The sequence below is a fragment of the Ovis canadensis genome, chromosome 11 (genome assembly GCF_042477335.2).
Source record: "Ovis canadensis isolate MfBH-ARS-UI-01 breed Bighorn chromosome 11, ARS-UI_OviCan_v2, whole genome shotgun sequence".
Classification (NCBI taxonomy): Eukaryota; Metazoa; Chordata; class Mammalia; order Artiodactyla; family Bovidae; genus Ovis; species Ovis canadensis.
Window position 1 is genome coordinate 46715185 of NC_091255.1, and position 22285 is coordinate 46737469.

The 22285-nt window shown below is 42.0% G+C and overlaps 1 protein-coding gene across 1 annotated transcript in view; it reads left to right on the top strand.

The window, feature by feature from the left end:
• Nucleotides 1-22285, top strand: part of SKAP1 (src kinase associated phosphoprotein 1) — a 296817-nt gene that overhangs the window by 257020 nt on the left and 17512 nt on the right. The window contains exons 10-11 of the mRNA XM_069603684.1: nt 8908-8958; nt 16173-16273. Coding sequence (XP_069459785.1) covers nt 8908-8958; nt 16173-16273 — 152 coding nt within the window. The remainder of the gene's footprint in view (nt 1-8907; nt 8959-16172; nt 16274-22285) is intronic.

Consider the following 22285-nt stretch of genomic DNA (forward strand, 5'->3'; position numbering starts at 1 on the left):
ATGAGTTGATGGGGGTGGGGAGTGTCTTTTATCTCTGCACGTGAAGTAATTTATTACAAACATCAACAGATTCAAGAGTCAAGAATACTCATGCTGGTTCTCATAGGTTCACCGCGAGTTTCATCAAAACTCTCTAGTTTGAACTTCTTTTCTGTGTAATTGTGAAGATAATGGAAAGTCACCTCAAATGATGAAGGATATGAAAAGACTGCAGAAATATAAATGCTGACAAGCCTTTTCAGTAACACAGTAAAGCCTTGACAGAGCACAGTTCACCTTTGCCTAGTCCAGATATACCACGAATCAAATCCCATCTCTTGCTAATAGACCTAACACGCGTCCTCTGCCCACCATTACCCCAGGTCTACTGTACGTATTTCTTTTTTTTCCGAAGGCATGATAACCAGCATCTCAAAAACTGTGTAGTCATCCCTGCTCCTGCCCAGCCACTTCATGTGTGGGTAATAGCAGCTGCTGAACAGTGCAGAGCCCAGTGGGGGTCAGACTGTGCAAAAAATGAAGCCTGAGCCTTTTAATGGTGAGGTAGTTAGACCACAGAACGCTGAATCTCCAAGTCCATTCAGAAAGATCGCTCCTGTGGAAATTTGCCAGGAGTTCAGTGCTCTGCTGAGAAATCCAAGTTAAGTCTAAATTTACAGCAATTTAAACCTCAATCCCAGATGAACCTAGGAGCTGAGGTGAACCTAACACTCAGGCCCCTGAAATCAGGGCTGGTTGCTAAAAATATTGTCAGTAAGCAGCTGACATTTCAAGCCTTCCTAAGAAGGGTTCAACCCTGTCAACACCGCGTTCATCTCTCCCTTGGGGAGAAGCTACGTCATTGCTTCCTGAGTTGCAGGGCTGTAGCTGTACATTTCCTCCTGACTGGGACCTCACGCACTCAGTCACCAACCCACGACAAGAAGAGCCTGCTTCTTCTCCCAGCACTTCCAGCCTCTGCCAGTCGCCAACTTCCCCAGCCTTTCTGTTGTGTTTTATTATGCAAATGATATCTTGGTTGAGGTCGAGCCATTTCTTGTGTCTGAAGTTAAAAAAAAAAATGATAATTTCCTCAGCAAGTCATCGTCGTTAATGAAGTTTTACAAAAACAGATACAACCAAAGGAAAATAAAATTTCACAGGTGATAAATTTTTCCAATTTCCCTGGCAGAATTCGATAGGATTGTTAAATTAAGAGTGAAGGTGTCTGTTAGAAAGCAACGAGCAGTGATGGGTAATTTTATAGAGTGGAAAATTGAATCAAATTGCTACATTAAAACACAGCTCCTCTGAGAATCTTCCCTTTCACAGTCTGCTCCATTGCAACAGCAGGGTGCGGAAATGGATCTAAATCACAACAACCCCTAAAAGGAGATGTACTCCCCAACTTGGCCAGAGGTTCCTGATAAGCTCACATTCTACTTGCTGCTGTCCAGGCTGGGGGAGATATCCAGGTGACACTCCACTTGAGGTCACAGCTGTGTAAGAGTGCTCTGGGAAAACCTCACAGAGCCACTCAGCCTTCTGCGGAGCAAAGAAGGGTTGCTAGTGCCCGTGTTTACTTCTCAGAGGAACAGGGAGAAGGCAGCTGATGCTCAGACACACAGAGCAAAGGAGAGTAAAGGGAAAGATGCCTCAGAAAATAAAACCTAACCCCAGGTGGGTTACTGAATGTGTGACTGGTTTCTTAGCAACCATCCTTCCCAGGCCTCTTAAAACCCTACCCTCAGCCATTATGGCACTGCCCAGTGTGCCAAAGCTCATGCCAGTTTGGATATTGGAGTGGACTCCAACGACATGGAGACTGGTCCACTTTCTTGAGGAAAGCCACTTACCCTATGCTTACAACACCTGCCCCTCAGAAGTGAGGAAGGCCACATCACAGGAAAACCAGGGTCTCTTTCCAGGTTAGGGCAAAAGCAGCCAACTTGCTGGTTTATTTTCTAAAGGACAGGGCTATTCCCAGCCAACAGGTTCTTTCCCCAAAGCTTCTATCCATCACAGTTTTTAGAGACTGCATTGAAGTTGGGATCTATTGGCATTTTATTACAATGCAATTATTTCAGATGCAAGTCTCCATCAGCCAGCTTCCTGTCCATGCTACTCAGCTTGTTGCTTCTGGAATTGTGGTTAGTTTTGCCTGTGCCACCCTCCCTGTCTTGGAGGAATTGAGGGAAGATGTGAGGGAGCCTGACACTCATCTCAGAAGACCACCCCCTGAGCAGTGACATGTGACACACAGCATGATGTCGCAGTAACAGTGCTGGCTCTGGGTCAGGATGGACCTGCTCTGCCATCTGCCAGCTGTGAGACCTTGAGCAAGTTATCTGCCGTTTCTCAGGGGTGGTTTTGCCAGCTGTAAAATGGGAAGAACAGTAGTAGCTGTCACAAAGGATGCATGAGCAGCCTGGAACAGAATGCATAAAGCACTGAGAGCCCTGGCATAAAGGCAGTGTTCAGTAAATGCTGGCTGTTCTCCATTCGGTGGCATTTAAACAGAAAGTGTTGCCTCTTTGAAGAATCCTGGGAATTGGCTCATTCCCCATCTCCGCCAACCAGACCTAAAACAGTCCGGTTGGACATTTTCAGTGATACGTGTGAAGCAGGTGAAACTGAAAATCCTGAGCAGATGGAAAGTGGCTCACACCTTCTGCTCAGGCCCATTTTTACTGCGAAGACAGGTGCTGGGTGGAGGGCCAGTTGACAGTAAGGTGGGATTGTGCTAATATTGCACACTCATCAATAATCAAATGACTTGGGCCTCTAAGACATGTCTCACAGTAACAGTTAAATGTGCTTTGTAGAGGAGATTTAGCCCATCAATTCTGCTTCTCCTTCTTCTTTGGGATGGGGCCTACACCAGCCTCACTGTCTCTATGGGGAAGGCTGTGTAAGTGAGATCTCCTTCCAGAATATAATTTTAATGGACTTCCTAGTTTTGAAAGAAAAGTGCCTGTAACATATACCAAGTCAATACAAAAATGTTTTTTCCTAATCAAAATAGTGTATGGATCATCAAATTAAATGCACTACATCACATTAATCATGGGATAATTAGCATTTGCTACATGGCTAGCACTCTCCTTCCCTTCAGGGAAAACCAGAGCACTCGAGGTTTTCAGCCAAGACCACAATGTGAGTCCTAGATAATATGGTTTCAGGATTGTTATCTACTGGGATTTCTGAATATCCATGTTAAGAATATGGGAGCCCTTGATTTTAAAGATCTCATTTGCAGTAGATTAAACTGTAGGGAACTACCAACAAAGAAATACTAAAGCAGTATGTAGAAAATGGAAGGCTTTTCTGAACCCTCTTTCACCCCCTCCCCCAAATTATTTTGCAGCCTAGCACAGGCCCAGTTTCATGATTCCAGATTCTACAAAAGGACAGTTGTTTATCAGGTTTCTCTTTGGGGCCTCAAGCCTGGAAGCCAGCAAGGCACCTGAGACCACTGAAGAGCTGTAACTGAGGCCTCGCAGCAGCTGCAGTAGCAACAGAATCTGGCCGTGTTGTCTAGAGAGATTTCAGGAGAGCACATGGAAAGACAAAGCGCCTTCCCTGGGAATGTGTGCACATTCTGAGGCTGCCCGCACTGCCCTGGAGGGTCATTATAGACTCAGAAACCAGATCACTTTATGATAAAGCAGATAACTGGTTTTTTGTTTTTTTTTCATTTGAGACAAATGGAAACCATTCTGTGGAATTATTTTTCCCCCATACAATTGTCCAGACCCACAGAAAGGGGGAATGATGGTAGCAAGAAGTCTAAGGAAAGAAGAAAAGCAGACACCAAAAGTACAAAGTTTGTGAAGAAACAAGTCCCAATTTCATGGAAAAGCAGGGCTCCATGAGGGGCGCATCAAAGAATCAAAGCTACCATCGGGCCCCTTCTTGGCCTTTTCTTCCCTGCAGCCCTGTGCACCCCTGGCTCCAGACAAACCTGCTTTTGACCAGCACCAAAACTGGAACCGTGCATTTTCTTTTACTTCGAATCCCTGCCCCCAGTCTGTGAAAGGGGACCCACTGAGTCTCCTCAGTGACAGCCTCCCAGAGACTCAGCTGGAACTGAGCTCTGTTGCAGCCTTTACCCCAGGGATTTGTATTTAGGTTTTGCTCCTCCAATTAGTAGGTGCTCAATTATGATTTTTGAAATTAAATTCAGTGTATTCCAAGTGTTGCAGTTAGCAAAAATTGAGTTTAATATCTAGTACTCAAGATCCTACCACGGAGATAGGATTCAAATATTTTGAGGTAACAGTTGAGATTACCAGCTATACAACAGAGAATTAAATGTGCTATTAGCATCATGCTCCTATTTGCCATGTTATTTGAAGAGGTGCTGTAGCATCCATGGATTTATAACATATCTATGCCTTCTGTGGAGTGGTTTCTGTTTCCATTTTTCGCCTGTTCCCTTTGCACTTCGAGGTTATCTGCATTTCTGCTACATCTGTCACCAGAGCACCTTGACATCTGGTTACACATTGATACATTCAGCATTTTTAAAGCTTCTGTCACTTTGCTTTACTTGAGAGAAGTGACCTCCCTCTTTCTTATCTAGTCATTTAAAAAATTTTATTCCCAGTTCAACTGATGTCAGAGCAGCACTTCAGAAAGGAGCTAGGTGTCATAGCAGGCTGGCTTCTCTCGGGGTCCCCACAGTGGAATCTGTCCTGTTCCTCTCAGCCTCTCATTAGTGTCCCTGATATTGTGCCAAAAGTGTTGATTGAAATCAACTCTCTGGATACTGGAGATGCTCATTTGTGATACCCCATGGTTCTCTTACACATTCGCACAGTTAACAGAATCTTCCTCAACTGCTTTCCCAGTTGAAATGAAATATTTGGGAATCAAGTAGAGCATTTAATGTAATAAGTGGACAGTAATCTTTAGAGGTTAATTTGTTTAAAGCCTGTGTAAGGTTGGGTTCCCATATGCGCTGTTAGGAGCAAGAACCATTATAATCTATTACTGTTTAAAGTTGAGCAGCACATAAATTTTAATTCCTCCTTAAATGAAGATGTATTTTAGTAGATGTCATGCTAAAAAGCCTAATAATATTCTTATACAGAAATTCAACAAGTTCTTTAGCCTAAAAAGTTTTTTTTCAAAATAATATTTTTAAAATTAAAGCCTCACCTTACAGATGAAAAAAAAAAAAGAAATTTGGCTGTCTAACCCCCTTTTGTGAGCATTTTTTTTTTTTGCGTGTTGCCATATAATCAGTCTTCTTGACTTTGAAGTTTGAAAGATATCAGTTTGACTTCACGGACAGATCCGAGATAAATTGTACGCCTCAGCTTTCCTGGTAGCTCAGACAGTAAAGAATCTGCCTGCAATGCGGAAGACTTGGATTCGATTCCTGGGTCAGGAAGATCCCCTGGAGAAGGGAATGGCAACCCACTCCAGTATTCTTGCCTGGAAAATCCCTTGAACAGAGGAACCTGGTGGGCTATAGTCCATGGGGTTGTAAAGAGTCAGACACAACTGCGCAACTAACCCTTCAGCTATTTGTGTGGTGCCCTCTGAAGCTGGGGGCTTCCCTGGTGGCTCAGACAGTAAAGAAACCGCCTGCCAATGCAGGAGACCCAAGTCAGGAAGATCCCGTGGAGAAGGGAGTGGCTACCCACTCCAGTATTATTGCCTGGACAATCCTGGCAAGGGTGGCAGGCTACAGTCCATGGGGTCTCAAAGAATCAGACACAACTGAGCGACTGACGCTTTACTTTCACTTTTTACTCTGGGACAATGCTGACAGGACACATCTAGCTGTGGAGGGAGGGCACTTGCCTTCACCAGGTGATGGTCCCCATACTTACTCCCTCAAAGACCGCAGAGACACAGCGCCCAACCTCTCACTTCAGTGGCTGGGCTCCTGCTCTGAGGCCTGCTTTTAGCCACCTGGGAAGGACAGACTTAGATAGACATAGGGATTGGAGCATCCTGGTTCGCATGCACCACCATAGCGCTTAGTAACGTTGATGAATGATATGTAAGACCTGTGGCCAACATTCTGCTTTCTTTCTAGGTGACTCTACAGGCCCAGTGGAAATCAGAGTATCTGTTCTATAATTGAACTGCATAAAGCAGAGTTTTATTTTTTTTCCATTTTTGTATCATGACTGGTTTAAGTGATGTTGCCTGAAAGGATAAAGGAATCAAGTTTTAGTTTTCATTTTTATCATTGCAAATACATTTACATTCTCCTATTTTACAAATGCAAAGAGCAGGCAAGCCACTTTCAATAATTTATTTTAAAATCAATGCTAATGAGGTTATGTCTCGTCAGTGGCCGAGTTTTACAATAAAGTCTGATTTATTTAGAAAAGATCTTTGGTGTAGCTTCCCATCTAATGGTGGTGGGAAGGGGGTGGAGTAGCAGGCACAGTGACCCTCCAACTTCGGATCCAATTTGTAATTCACAGCGGAGATCTGACCCAATTTACATTGATTAGAATTGGGAGGAAGAGACATCTGCGCACAGACAGCAGAGGTAGAATAAACCCTCTCTGCAGAAGTGCCTCAGCACAGCGAATTACTGGTCTTTGTGATTAAGTTGTCTGATATCAGCAAAAGAGCTGTTCTCTGTCCAAACTATTGGGTATCTCTAAAACTGAGCACATACCAACTCTTCTTTGAATGTTTTCAATCCTGCGAAATTGGTCCCACATCAAAAAGAAAAAGCATCATAGCAGAGAAAGGAAGGAAATGCAGGTAATAACAAGAAGACCGTGTGCAAAGAATGATGTTAAATGTGATTGATTTCAGTGCGATCTATTTCCGATATTTGATCTCATTCCTCCATTATCTCACATCCTTATTCCTCATGGAGAGGTGGGGTAGCACTACAGGCAGTGAGTAGGAAATTCTCTGCCGCAGTGTCGTACACAGAGATTAGGAGAGTTGAGCCCTTCTCCCATACGACCTTGAGGGCAGGCTTATGTTATATATATATATGTTATATACCTAGTTAAATGTTAGTAACATGTGACTTATTTCCCAAAGTATCAATCCCAATAACAATATTAATTTAAATTTTTGCAGAGGAACTATTTCATTTTGTATGTGAAATTAATTGTAATTCTTTAATGTCCTGTAGTGTGTTACATACTCTTATGCTGGTTCTTCATAGTTATGAGCTTAGAGTTTACTTCTCCCAGTCTGACATACTGTAACTCATGTTGCCCTGTAAACCTTATATTTAAAGAGGAGGCTGTCCTGGGCCATCACCTCAAAAGTTCCATTTAAAGGTATAACTATGGGGAACAAGACAGGTAAGTGCCCTCAGATTCACAAAGAGAAAGGAAAGTATATGTGGCCAGAAGATAAATTGAGTGTTCAACCCTCAAAATGTTGCTTTTTATGCCCCATTCATTCTCTGAATGTTTGTGTATGTGTGTGTGTTTCTTTGTGTGTGTGGTAGTAATGAAAAGGAGACTAGCAAGTATATTTCTGTGCATTTTACCCCCCATATAAAACAGCTTAATATGATTCTGGTACTCAGGCTTTCTTGATAAGGATCTAATTCTCATGTTATCAGGTAGTACAAAGTCTGGGATGAAACAGGTTAAGGAAGGTAAGAAATCATGTTGTGACTTTGGCTATATAAACACTTGGATGGAGTGAGACAATGGCAGTGACTTAGAACTCATTATGTACCCGCCATTCTTTCCAACTGCCCTCAGGAGCTCACACTCTCATGAACGAGGCAGCCTGAATATCAACAGTAAAAAGATAACTACAAGCTCCAAGTACCAAGAACATGAAATTGTGTATATGACCAGCTTCTGTAACAATTGAAGAACGTTTGATACATTAAGGATTAATTAATCACAGAGGGTTTAAACATGTGCTTAGCTTCACATATACAAACTCTGAATACTTACATGGAGATAACACATTTTGAAGAGAATTCTCAAAGGGAAGGAGAAACAGGGTCTGAGAAAGAGGATTGGGATCCTAATGATAGGCACCCAAATAACTCAGGGGATTGGAAGCTTCACAAGGGCAGGAGCCTGACCAGTCCTGTCTGGCGCCACACCTCCAGCTCCTAGGGCAATGGCTTGCATATAGTAAGCGCTTAAGAATGTTTGTGAATGGATGAACAGAGAGGGAGAGAAGGCCACTTTGAAGGTGAGAAATGATTTTTTTAAAAAGAATATGGAGGCATATATCCTGAGGAAACCAAAACTGAAAAAGACACATGTATCCCATTGTTCACTGCAGCACTATTTACAATAGCTAGAACATGGAAGCAGCCTAGATGTCCATTGGCAGATGAACGGATAAAGAAGCTGTGGTGCATATACACAATGGACTATCACTCAGCCATAAAATGGAATGCATTTGAGTCAGTTCTAATGAGGTGGATGAACCTAGAACCTATTATACAAAGTGAAGTAATTCAGAAAGAGAAAGACAGATATCATATTCTAACGCATATATATGGAATCTAGAAAAATGGTACTGAAGAATTTATTTACAGGGCAACAGTGGAGAAACAGACATAGAGAATAGAGTTATGGACATGCGGAGAGGGTGGAAAGAGTAACATGGAAACTTACATTCTCATATGTAAAATAGAGAGCCAACGGGAATTTGCTGTATGGCTCAGGAAACTCCAGCGGAGCTCTGTATCAACCTAGAGGGGAGGGATATGGGAGGGAGGTTCAAAAGGGAGGGGCTGTATGTATACCTTTGGCAGATTCATGTTGAGGTTTGACAGAAAACAACAAAATTCTGTAAAGAAATTATCCTTAAATAAAAGATAAATAAACTTAAAAAAGAATACGGTAATTATTGCCTTAAAGAAGAGGGTGTGTTGAGCTCAGAGAAAGACCCATCAGTGCAAATAATAGACTGTTGACCACTAATTGCTAATGCTGATCATGTTTATCCCCACAGATGAAGAGTGTGATCTAGAAGAGGATGAGAGTGGCACTCAACAAAAAGGAGGTATGAGAGCTTCAAAAACGTACAGAGCTGGGTAGGATATTCAGGCTTCCCGCCAGAGAAAGCACCGTTCTCTGACTACAGACATTACTGGACTTGCTAACTAAGAGGGTACTGGTGTGTTGACCTCAACAGCCCCGAATAAGATGACTAGACAGGGAAAAAGCTCAACCTTAAAAGTAGCCACCCATTCACTCTAATTAATGTTCCCAGAACAGCTAAGATTTATCCTAAAGAGGGTGAGAAGCTGAACCAGATATTTATTTTTCCCTATCAGTATTTCTTAAATCAGTACAGTGAAAATAGAATTGCCTCATCTCTAAAAGATCAGAGGATTGAGAATGGAAAGAATGGAAATGTCTCCTGTCTGAGAGGCCCGGAGATTGCAAGTTCAGAGGGGAATGGAAATGTGTCAGATCTGAAAAGTGAGCGTGGGGTGAAGGATAGAATTGCTTGGTGATGCTGACTTCTGATGGCCTGGTTTGATTCCAGGCACATTTGGAAATGAATATGTAACAGGTTTGTTGAATACAAAATTACATCTTATTCATCCCAGACTGTTAACCATGCTTCAGTCTGTTAGTCAGCCCATCCTTTCTAAGGTCAGATGCCCCTCTAAAGCCCCCTCAAGTCGACCAAGGTCCTAGTCTATCATTGTCTGTAAAGGAATATATGATGTACAGGCCACCTCAAGGACGTTCATGCCATCAGCAGAGCCTGGAAGTGACTGATTTAGATACTGGCTGACTTTTTCTTTGAGATCCCAAGGAAGTCTTAAGCCTAGGGATTCTTTCCCTCTTTCTGTCCTTTTCCCCTCCTGTTTCTCTGGTCTCTCCACCTTTTCCCATTCTCCTCTTTCTCTGTTTCCTCGTGCCTTTTCTTCTCTTCCTAATCCATTCAGCAAAGCCCACTTCCTGGGTGAATTCTCCATTGGAAGTGAATATGTAACAGGTTTGGTGAAGGACCCAGCTTCTCCAAATGAGAGAAAAAACAGCAAAGAGGCAGGACCAGAAGTCACGAGCCAAAGCCAAAGAGAAGTGAAGCAAGTATGACAGGAATGTTAGTGTAGTTTCAAGTAAGGACCTCATGACTGTTAGCGCTTGTGATTAAGTCCACTGTGAAATTTTTTTTTTTTTTTTACTGTTCTGCTTGCTGTACAGAATTCCAACAACAACAAAAGTCTGTTTCTTTACCAACCCATATCCCACGTATGCCTTTTCTCAACCAACTTCCCTCACTGGTGCAGGAAAGAAGCACTTCATGTGGACAGCTTGGATGGAGTAACTAGAAGCTTCTTATGGTCAACTTTATATTAAACTCCCTTCAGGAAGCAGCAGCCTTCTGGCAAAAGCCTAAAATTCAGTTTCAGACTTCTCCCCCATCTCATTTCTCCCTCTACTCCTCTTTTTAAGGTTCAGTCTGAAGAGTGAGGAGAGATTTGTCTCTTAACTGTTCCAACAGCTATAATCCAAATACTTCTTTAAAAAACAAAAAAACAAAAACCTTTGTTCCTCAAGCTTTCTGCCTCCAAAATAGGTGTTGTTAAAGGGCAGTGAGCTCTAAATACATTTCTATGGTTTATACTTCCCACCAGTTATGATGATTGGTGACTTAGGGATTAAAAAGCAAAAGAGAACTTTTCCCTCTCTCTGCAGAATCTGAGGCAAGAATTTTTATTATTATTGTATTTACTTATTTATTGATTGAATTTATATGATGGCTTTCCTACAAAGGAGCTATAGAAATGGCAACAAATATGTAACATCCAAGTGTCATTACTTAGCTTTAAAACAATAAAATATAGTGGTTTGAGGGAAGGGTAGACATATAAAAGGCAAGAGCTCCAGGACAGTGTAAATTCTTCTATAATAGGCAAGCTACACAAGTTTGGTTCACTTGGGCAAGTCAGGTGTCACATGCCCTTTGAGGGGGAAAAGTATTTTCTCCTAAATGATACCATGGCTACCAAGATTACCTTTAAAATCTACTTGCTTTTCTTCACTATTTCAGGGATCCTTTCCCTGGAATGCTGTGCTTTTTCCCTGATGGAATTGCTAACATTTTTAAAGCCCAACTAAGATCTTATCAGAAGAGAGAGAAAAAAAGAATTCAGTTTATCCTGATTGGGTGTTAATGACCCTGTAAGATGTAATTTCTTTTATTTTATTCTGTTACCTAGAAAATCTATCACAGGCTTGTAGTATTGATTGTTCAATCTATAAAGAGCTCAGTTTACAGCTTGACTGTTAGTAACAGGGTTATTCTAATGAGTGACTCTTCAACACCTCAGATTTTCACTAAATTCTAACCCATCAGCCTAACGGTCTAACACTAAGTATCTTTGGTGATGATAGCTTATCTCCATTCTCTGTCATGAGAAGGCATGTCCAGGTAGCCAAAAGTAAAACTCATTCTCTGCTGTTTGTATGAAAACAACTGGCCATTTGCTTGGCTATGCCATGTCAGATCAAAAGCAGGGCTGGAGGCATGAATCATCCTTATAAATGTCAAACCTCTGACCAAAGAAGATCTTGAAACAGGTTATTTTTGCTCTGAAGTTATGGCCAAACTCAGCCAAGGAGGAGACGATGTTCAGTCATTTCTGCAGAAAAATGATTGCTGATGAGCTTTCCATTTCTGAGGTATTTTTTCCACTTTAGTGGCCGCCAATGGAGTAAATTGTTACATAAAAGAAACAGAGGGAATCCACAGAGGTATTTGCAGCTCTTGTTAATACTTTTTGAAACCTGTTTTCCAAGACCAAACGTGAGTGGATAATCACCCAACTATAATTTTGGCCCAATAAAAGGAACACACGAGATGAAAATTAGAATCTGTGAATGTGCCTGGCTTCAAGATCATACTTAATAACATTAAGAACCATAATAATTTCAAAACTGAAAGTCTTAGTCACTCAGTTGTGCCTGACTCTTTGTGACCCTGTAAACTGTAGCTCTCCAAGCTCTGTCCATGGAATTCTCCAGGCAAGAATACTAGAGTGGGTTGCCATTCCCTTCTCCAGGGCATCTTCCTGAACCAGGAATCAAACCTGGGTCTCCTGCATTGCAGGCAGATTTTGTAGCATCTGAGCCACCAGAGAAGCCCAATAATTTCAAAACTCAAAGACTAAAAAGCTAGGAAAAAAGCAAATAGTATTGTTTAGTGGTTTTTCCTGTTCTGGTATCATAGTCAGTAGAGCTTGGCAAATTTTTCTATGTCTTTCTTTCTGAAATAGCTAATAAGTTATGAGACTGAGTCTGCTTAATGGACTGTATGTACACAGTGGCCTTTATGGGCTGGTCTAGAGAACATTTCAAGTCCCTTCCAACAGGCCACTGCTTTGGCCTTCTTTGTCCTTTTCTCATGCTTTAGCAAGAACTGGCTTTATCTGTCTTCTCCTTTTGTCTCTGTTTTCCATAATCTATTAAGTAATTATACCCAGGGCGACATTGGCACAGTCCTTTTGCTTATCAAGAAAGTGTAAACAACATGCTGGCTTGCCTTTAACCTCTTTTCCTTGGTCACAGCTTGAATTCTGGAGCTACCCAATATCCCTCAAACAGAAACCCAAAGTGACATGTGAACTCTGGAAAGAGCATGGTCAAGCTCTGTTGTCCCTAATGAGCGGGGCAGGCAAAACCGTGTCCGCTCCTTTCACCTTAGAACTCTCCACACCATGGTGACTCATTTTCGAATATCGACTCTGTCAATAGTAGCACCAACTTGGCCTCCGTTACTAGAGAAATGACACTATCACTGGTTGTAAAGACCTGGTGTGGAATGACAAATGCTTTGCAATAAATACCTAGAAAAGAGAGAAAAACAATATATTTTTAACTTGCTCTGCTTCTATTCTTCTAGGACATTTTGCCTGCTTGGGGGCATAGCTTCTCTTACGTGGGATTAAAAAAAAAATAAGATGCTGCCCCTTTTTTTCCCTCTAGTAAAAGTCCTCCTCAGCTCTGCTAGCAATTTAAATGCTGTGATCATACCCATTAGCTTCTCTATCATTGTAATTGTTGTTAATTGTTATAACTGTTTTAGTTATTAGTGGTGTCATTATTGCTCTAGGTCCTCTGTCTGTTTTATGCTGAATATATTAGTGCTTTGCTTTTGAATTACCAGGCTTTATTTAGTGCAGAGTTACGTTTTTTGGAAAGACATTGAGAAATGCTGGCATTAAGCTTTATTCTTTTGTTTTTCATTCCAAATGGACAGACTGGAAAAAAATAATTAGATGGAATAATGTCCTCAAAATGAGAATGAGGATGTTTTGAATTAATTAAATAGTCAGAATGCTGCACCATTTCTGATCTCAGACTGCTGCCAAAGGAATGTAAACCTAAAGGAGCCTCAGACCCTCCCAGAGAGTCAATCTTCTCTCAGGCTCCCAATTCCTTACTGGTCTAAAGACGTCCTAGTCTCCTCACACATCCTCTGTTCATAGGAGTGCTGGGCAAGCCTAGGGAGAAGCTGGCCTGGCCCAGCAGGCTCCCAGCCGTGTAGCTCTTCCTGGGACCAAGCTACAGGAATAAAGCCCTCCGTGGTCTTACCTCTTCCCCTCTTCAAGATTTTATCAGGTTTTTGTTTTACAACTTAAAGCTTCAGGGAAGGCTTCCCTGATCCCTCAGACTATGTTAGATTCCCTGCTATACACAGCACCCTCAGATTCTCATTTGCAGATATATCACAATCATAAATAAATAAATAGTTGTGTGACTTTGTTTCATGGTGCTGCCCCTGCTGGATGGCAGCCCTAAGGGAAGGGACCATGTGTATGGCCCATGCAGAATTCCCAGTGTCTTGCATGTTTGCTGAAGGCTAACGAGTGAAGGTAGTGAAGTTGTGTGCACATATACACATAAATGCCAGTCACCTGTTTTAAACTGGGAGTCTTCAGTAGAGTCCAGTCTTGTCCAATTAAGGCATTCCTCCACCCTGATTTCATTAATACCAGGATACCTCTGTTTAGACTGCCAGTCCAACCTCCTTCCATTTTTATCCTTCATTCTGCTTCTTTTCCAAAGCAGCATTGTAATGGTTCTGATGATTCCAGTTCTTGGACTAGGCTAAGCGATCTCCTGGATTCCTGAGTTCTGTCTTCTTTAGGCTTTTAGCTTATGAAGAACTGAAAGTGTCTTCTACCTTTAGTTTTTCTTGGAAGGCTTTTGTTTTTCTCCTAGCTTTTTGCATTCCCTACGATCTGCTGTGCTTTTAGAATAGCTCTTTTTCCTGGTGTTCTCCACAGGTGTCTTATATATCCAATATCAAATCACTTTGTACATAGAGACTCAAAAGGTACCCATCATATCAGGGAGCTGGCCCACACCCAGGCACGTGGGGGGCATACACCACAGTGCCCATCTGCTAGGCCAGAAAAGGCCAAGATAACTTTGTAAGTCTTCCTATTCGAAAACCTCAAATGATGTTTTTTAAGTCTGTTTTTATAAAATTATTTTCTTTACCATATATAAATCCATGAAACATATTGATGTCAATGTACTTTTCATTCCTAAACTTAGCCAAAATCTTGGCATGAATAATCAACTCCATTACAACTGAAAATGCATTATATCCTCTGGGAAAACTACTTTCACTTTTCAGGAACTGATATTTTTCTGTTGTTTCATACACTGATATCCCTGCCAAAATATGCCTTGTCTTTTCAGTAATTAGCATTTTTTCCCAGTGGTTTTTTTTTCCCCAAACATGTTCATAACTCTGTGGCAGAATGTTTCCAGTGCAGTCATCTCATTTGCTGCCCTCTGATGTCTACTGAATATATAAACACTTTCTGTGAAAACAAAATATCCTTGAGTTTCTATATGGTTAACATTTTCACTTCTGTTTGCAATATCTGAATCTTAACTAAATAGCTCTCTCTCCTCTGTTTTGTGCACTTTAAGGTTCCTACTAAAGTTCTTTCCCAGAGACATATAAGGATCTTGTTCTTCTGTGCCGTTATTCTTTGAATTGCTCGTAAGTTAGGAACAAGGAGGAAAAAAGCAAATATAGGCAGAGCTGCTGTCCCCGCACTGCCCACTTCTCTCCACCTATCCCATCCTCAGCAACTAGCACCATCACTCTCACTAGAGGGTCAAGACAAATGAAGGGAAAGGTGGAAACTGGCAAAATAAGGTGCCCCCCAAATCACTTGAGGCTTGATCAGAACCAGGACTCCCGACTCGTGTCGTCAGGAATGTCACCTTTTGTGGGTGTTCTGCATACAGTTTTCATACACAGTGTCCCTAGGAATGGCAAGCCCTGGTCCAGGAGGCATTAGCACTCCTGCCATTCACATCCCCAGATCCTCTCCCACTTTGTACTCTAGTGTTTAACCTTTCCGGGTAGAAGAAGATCAATACAAATTCTTCATTGTTAAGAATCAATGACTGTCCTGCAGCATCACTGCCATCTAGTCTTGCTGAGGAGGCCAGTAAATCTCTCCGGCTGCTTCTAAAGCTTGGTTTGTCGTCTTCAGTTGCTTTCATTTTTAATGCAGATCACTTTGGTTTCTTTTCCCCAGGGGGCTTACAGATAAATCTTGGCAGACATGTTCAGGGTCTACAAATGAGATGCTGGAAAAGGGCCAGCCCACCCAGAATTTAGTTGTAATGGATGAGACACCCCCTTGGTTCCACTTAAGAACTGGGCTATTCTTTTCCACATTTATTGGTAATTACCTCATATAGTAAGTACCTGGGTGGGAAGTGCAGGATGAAGTTCCCGTGTAACAGAGGAGGCCAGCCTTTGAGGCTGCAGTGCTGATCTGTGCTGGCTGACTCAGCCTTTCTTATAAACAGGCAGAAGTTGGAGACACCTCATTCCTTCAGTGCGTAATAAAAAGCAGCACTGGATAGTGTAGGCAGCCTGTATGAAGAAAGTCTGACAGAAAATCTCTTTGTGCTGCTTACTTATAGACCAAGTGAAAAATTACCTGCCTGATTTTCTTTTATTAATAAATGAATATATTTATCATATTATTGAATAGCATCTGACTAAGGATGATCTGTAAACATTTAATGTTAGTTAATAACCTCCTTCTCCCACAGTCATTTGCTCTGGCTGAGTGTTTGGCTGTATCTCATCCCAGATCCCTTGAATCTTAGGTTTCCTAGGGGCAATATCAGAACCTTGTTTCCATTTGCAGCAAAAATGTGGGCTCCTTAGAAAAAGACAGGGTCCTTTTAACTTTGATTTCTCCTCTCTTTGATCAGTGGACTATGCCAGTTATTACCAGGGCCTGTGGGATTGCCATGGTGACCAGTCAGATGAACTGTCCTTCCAACGAGGTGACCTCATCCGAATTCTGAGCAAGGTAAGGGTTAGACTGTGGGGCTTGGATCAAAAGTTGATTTTTCTCCCTCCTGATGATGTCAGTCAGAATTATCCCATGTCATATACTTTTCATGTGCGTATTACATGGCCCCCTCACACACAGAGTAAATCTCCATTGTTTTAAAATTGTCAAAGTTTATTTGAAAATTCAGATTCAGGAACTAATTTCCAAATTTAAAAAAATACAATAAAGTAGGCACAATACCAAAACTATGCCAATCAAAATTTGATCTTTTTAAAAGAGTCTATGTCATGCTTAAAACATCATTACCATATACATAATTTACTACAGTAAAATACTTTTGAAAATATTCTAGCTAGGTCAGCTGCCTTATTTCATTTATAGATAAACAAAACTGTAATATAATTACATATGCAGGAGGGAGTCAGAGCTAGTTAGGTCAGTTGATTTGAGTAAGTGCTGTAAGGCCAAGATAGTGAATCCAATCCACAAGGGCTAACTTTATTCTCTTCCTCAGTCACAAAGGTAGCCCCTAGCCACAGCTAACTACCTCACAAATGGTGGTGTTGAATACCAAAGAATGGGCCAAAAAAAAAAAAAAAAAGATTATTTCAGATCTATCACTGGTGTGAAGATTTAGAACTCATGGGTTACTCTTTGAGGGATCAGTAGCATCATCTTTGTAGAGAAAGACTGCTCATATTCTGTACAGGTGGACTAAGGAAATAAATTTCTGTCCCTGAAAAAAAACTTTTAAAAAGTTCTCCCTCCATGAGACAATATCAACAAATACATTTTTGAAAGAGGCCCAGTTTGCTCTTTAATTGTTGAGTATGTATGTGAACTCCATGGGCTTCAGGGGTGGTGCTAGTGGTAAAGGAGATGTAAGAGACGCTGGTTCGATCCCTGGATTGGGAAGATCTGGAGGAGGGCATGGCAACCCGCTCCAGTATTCTTGCCTAGAGAATCCCATGGGCAGAGGAGCCTGGCACGCTGCAGTCCATAGGGTCGCAGAGAGTCAGACACGACTGAAGCAACTTAGCACACATCCTCAGGTGAACTCCATAAAGAGAAATTGAAAACCCATTGTGTTATTAACCCATCATTTGCCATTCATCTTTATTCTGTGAATGTCACTCCCTTGACCAGATGTTTGTCTCAGTCTGAAATATCCCAGAACTTGTTAGAAAAAAGACCAGGACTGATAAAAGGTAGCTTCCAGCAGTTACAACAAGTCCTCTTTGAACTGGGACCAAATTCATATCCAGCCTTCTTTGAGACAGCAGGAGGCCTGCAATCCCTGCTGAGATCACAGTCTTTTAGTGATCTCTTCCAGACTCCGAGTTCAGCACCCACCTTAGTGCCATTCTGGTGCAGCTCCAACACACCAAGAATAAATTGAAAGCAAAGAAGGGAGTGGACATTGGCCTGATTGGTATTTCAAATGCCCGAAAGCAAGGTTTGCCGTGTAATAGAATTTGTGTACATTACCACGCTGGCATTACAGGGGTAATCGAGTTATCCACTCAGGTGTGACCAGACCTCTGTTTGCCCAGAGCCTGCAGGTGAACAAATTAACTGTTTACATTGTCTGAGGTGCCTGCAGCAGGAGGGGGGAGAACAGAGCCAGACTGTCTGCTGGCCTCCTCTCTCGGTCATGATTATTTTGTTTGTTTTGCATGTCTTTGGCCTTTGTTAATGGCTTCTCACTGGGGGTCCCTTTCCTCCATTTAGAAGGAGCTGTGCGGTGACTTGCCCAGTAGTATAGAGCTGTCTGTGGTTGCCAGGGCTGTTGTAATTTTGAGATACCAAAGAACATGGAGACCTTCCCAAATCTGGATTTTTTTTAACCAATCCCTCTTCCCCTCCTCCATTACTAAAAGCTAACATATCAGAGTTTAATTCAGGGGCAGTACGTTGCTGCATCGATTCTATCAAGCTTCTTTCTCTGTCTTTTGGAAGGTCCTGAGTCTGTTGTCATCTCTTACCTTGATAGTAGCACATTTCTTACCCCAAAAGCTACATCAGTTGCCTCCCTTCTTCACATTGCTAACCTCTGCATGTCAGGGAAAGAAATGAGAAGCTAGAAGCATAACTGAAGATTCCCTCATAAAATTTCATTCCAGTTAACGTTGGCTTGGGGAGCATTTCAGATTGGATTTACCTTTATTATATTATTTAACTCAATAAGAGTCCTTGGACAGGAAGCAACCTTAAAAGGCCACCCAATCCATTCCCTTGCCTCTAAGAAGCACAAATGAACCAATTCAGGCAGATAGAAAAGGAGATTCCACTACCATTATCAGCTGTCTGTCTATCCAGATGTTCAGTTACTCCTAATCTCAGGAATTTTCTCTCATATGGATCCTAAATTTATTTCACTTTAGCCCCAGTTGCACTTGTGGTAAAGATCCTGCCTACCAATGCAGGTGATGTAAGAGACGCTGATTCGATCCTTGGGTTAGGAAGATCTCCTAGAGGAGGGCATGGCAACTCACTCCAGTATTCTTGCCTGGAGAATCCCATGGACAGAGGAGCTGTCAGGCTACAGTTCAGAGGATCTGAAAGAGTTGGACGTGACTGAAGCGACTTAGCATGCATGCATGCAGCCCTAGTTGCCTTCCTTTATTGGAGTCAGTTATACTCTGCAGCCTGCCTCTCACACCTGTAGGAACAGAACTGACTCAAGTTGAGGTTAGTCCAGAAAACTGATATCTGGAAATCCGCATTTTACTTTTCTCCCTGACCAGTAGAACCTTTGTCAAGTAAGAAAAGCCTGCTTCTTAGGAACCTGGAGAAGTCTACTTCCCTGAGACAAGACAAGATGCAGCTCAGCTTACCTGGAGCGGTTTCCTTGCCTGTAAAATGAGGGAGTTGTGTTAGACCTCTGAGGTTCCTTCCACCTCAGACATTCCCGGTCTAAACAAACGTGGTGAGGCTGACACTGCAAATCTGCTGAAGAAATTCCACACAAAGATGTGTCTTAGCTTTAATTATTTTTTCAGATTAAACCAAAAAACTCCTATGTTCTTTTGTTTTGGACCCTCATAAATGCATCTGGCTTTTCCCTCTCTCTTTGTATGATGAGAGAAATGTTCTGAGAGGCAGGGGGTGGCAGGTAAAGAACAGGAAGTGCGGTGGGCATTGGGGAGTGATAACTATTCTTGGGCTCCTGCTGCTTCCTTCTGCTTCTTTCTCTCTCTCTCTTTTTATTTTTTTTGGTTTGTTTGTTTGTTTTTGAAGTGTAGTTGATTTATAATGTTGTGTTAGTGTCTAGTGTACAGCAAAGTGATTCGGTTTTACATGTACATTCTTTTTCAGATTCTTTTCCAGTATAACTTATTATAAGATACTGAGCTTAGTTCTCTGTGCTGTACAGTAGGACTTTATTGTTTATCTGTTTTATATATAGTAGTATGTATCTGCTAATCCCAAACTTCTAATTTATCCTTCCCTCTCCCTTTCCCCTTTGGTAACCATAAGTTTTCTTTCTGTGTCTAGAGTCTATTTCTGTTTCATACATATCATTTTCATACATATCATTTTTTCATTTATACATATTGTATACATAATGTATATTATACATACACATTCATACATATTACTTTTTAACCTGAAAACTCATATCATATTTGTCTTTATCTGATTTACTTCTCTGAGAATCTCTAGGTCCATCCATGTTGCTGCAGATGGCATTATTTCATTCTTTTTTATGGCTGATTAGTATCCCAGTGTGTGTTTTTTTGTGTGTGTATGTATACGTATATATACCACACTTGCCATTTTTTAATAGTTGCCCAAGTATGACCCAACCCTGAATCCTAGAATCCTCCAGCCAAGAGAGTCTGTTAGGGTCTAGGGTTTGGGGGCAGGAATGATCCCAAAAAGAGAGCTACTTACCCTTTAAAAACTTTTTTTCAGAGAATTTCATTGGTTGGGTATCCAAATGCCCATCACCTGTCCTTAGAGAAGCAAGTTGTCAACAGGTGGTTTATTTATGTGACCCTGAACAAAGTCACTTCATCTTGCTAATCCTTAGTTTCCTCACCTGTAAAAATTGGGATGATTTCTATTTAAAGGATGTTGTGCTACTTACATTAAAGAATTGTGTGAAGAAGTGCCTGGCATCAGGATGATAACTATATTATATTCCCCTCTTGTCCATTAACAACAAAGTAAAATTTTTTAGGTCAATGTTGGGTCCATATTAGGAGTTCAATAAATTAGTGAATTGAGAGAGAAAAAAAGATATCCTGTCCTGCCAAGAACACTTCACAGAGATGTTTGAAAGCTCAAAATGTCCTCACTTGGGAACAGAAGGTCACCCAGTGAAGAAACTTTACATGGAAATGCACTGTGCCTTTCCTGATCTGAGAGAATTCGTCACTGGCAAAATAGGTCAACAGCTCAAACTTCTTTGAGGAGGGGCCAGAGACGTGTATCCCACCTCTGAAACGGTAACCAAAGACACAGTCAGCAGGATCCCTCTTGCCTCCCCTAACACATCTATACATTCCTAAGACCCAAAGTTGCATTGCCCACATAATGCACTGAGTTCCAATTTGGGTTGCAAATATATTAAAAGGCAACTTTAATAACAGAGAGCTGTGCATCCATCCCTTTTGGACCCAGATATTTCTGAACAGCTCTTTTGGTGCGGGTACTGAACTCCACTTCCGCCCGCGCAGGGACGCAGCTCAGGCCACAGCGGGGTGTTCAGTGCTCTTCAGTGGCTCCAGATTGTGGCGCTTGTGCAGGCCTCCTCATACGTAACCGATGGCTCCTGAGAGCCTGCCTCCCGTAAATTACTTCCCACGATGCCTGCGACCACCGCAGAATTCAAGTTTGAATAGAGCAGGAAAAAGGTGTTTGAAAGGCCTGTTCACTCAGCTGCATTTTAATTTCCTTTTCAATCTTGTCCCAATTAATTTCACAGAATTAATCTCACAGACGCAAACGCGGCAGCACTGAAGCTGTGGTTTTAGTGTGGCGGTCGCTCTGCCTGAACATGAAATAGGAGCTAATATAAAAATCCATCTGCTCTGTTTGAAATACACACCGGCTGCTGCTCAGTCCTGTCTGACATTCCAAACATCAACAGCGGGGAAAAGTGATTTGGGGGTTAGTGGCCATCAGTACTTGGCAGGGGTTCAACAACAGGTGTACTCCAAAAATCCATTCAGCTTGGGCACCAGGCATGACAGGGCAGGTGCTGAATCACCCTCTGTGCAATAACACAACGCCCTGGGCTTGATTCCTTTTATCTGATGATCTTAAGGCCCTTCTGGGGACCAGCACTGCTGTGGGCATTTATCGTAAGTGGGAGAAAGGGCAGTAAGAAGTCTCTGGTTGAGTCAAGCCACAGTTTGCAGCTTACAGAGAAGTGACTCTATCTTCTTGGCTTAAAGGCTCTCACTAGAGAACCTTCTTCTAAATAATAAAGGTGTTTGTTCTACTATTCGAGATAACTTAAATAAACACCCATTTAAAATTTAAGCCTCCTGTTCCAGAAGTGATTTATAGTAGTAACATGACCTGTCCAGCAGATAAGGGCAAATGAGAGAGAGGAAGAGGAACTCTTTCTCAGTTGACGAGGAAGAAGAGGTTCCTGAAAGAGGTCTTCCACTTAAGGTAAACAGAGTTGATAGGCTGCATCTCTTGGGCTTATGTTGGTGTACCTCATGAGCTGGCCCTGGGCTCTTCCAGAGTTTGTCCTGCTGCTTATTCCCATGGAAGGCAGCCTTGGAGCAACAAACTGGGTGCCAAGAGAGGTGATACTTACACGGGGCCAAGCCAGGGTTAGAGATATTCTCAGCACCCACACACCATGCTGTGGCTGTCTTCTCTGCTGGTACAGTTGATATGGGAATAGGGAGCCTTACAAGCAAGATCATGTGTAATATTGAACATACAATGTTCTCAGATGGCCATAGGTCTTATGTGGATGAGGACAGACCAATTTCATCACCCTGGGTTACATTTAGCTCCCAGCACTGGGTCGTAGCTACTTAAATTCAGGGTGGATCGTGG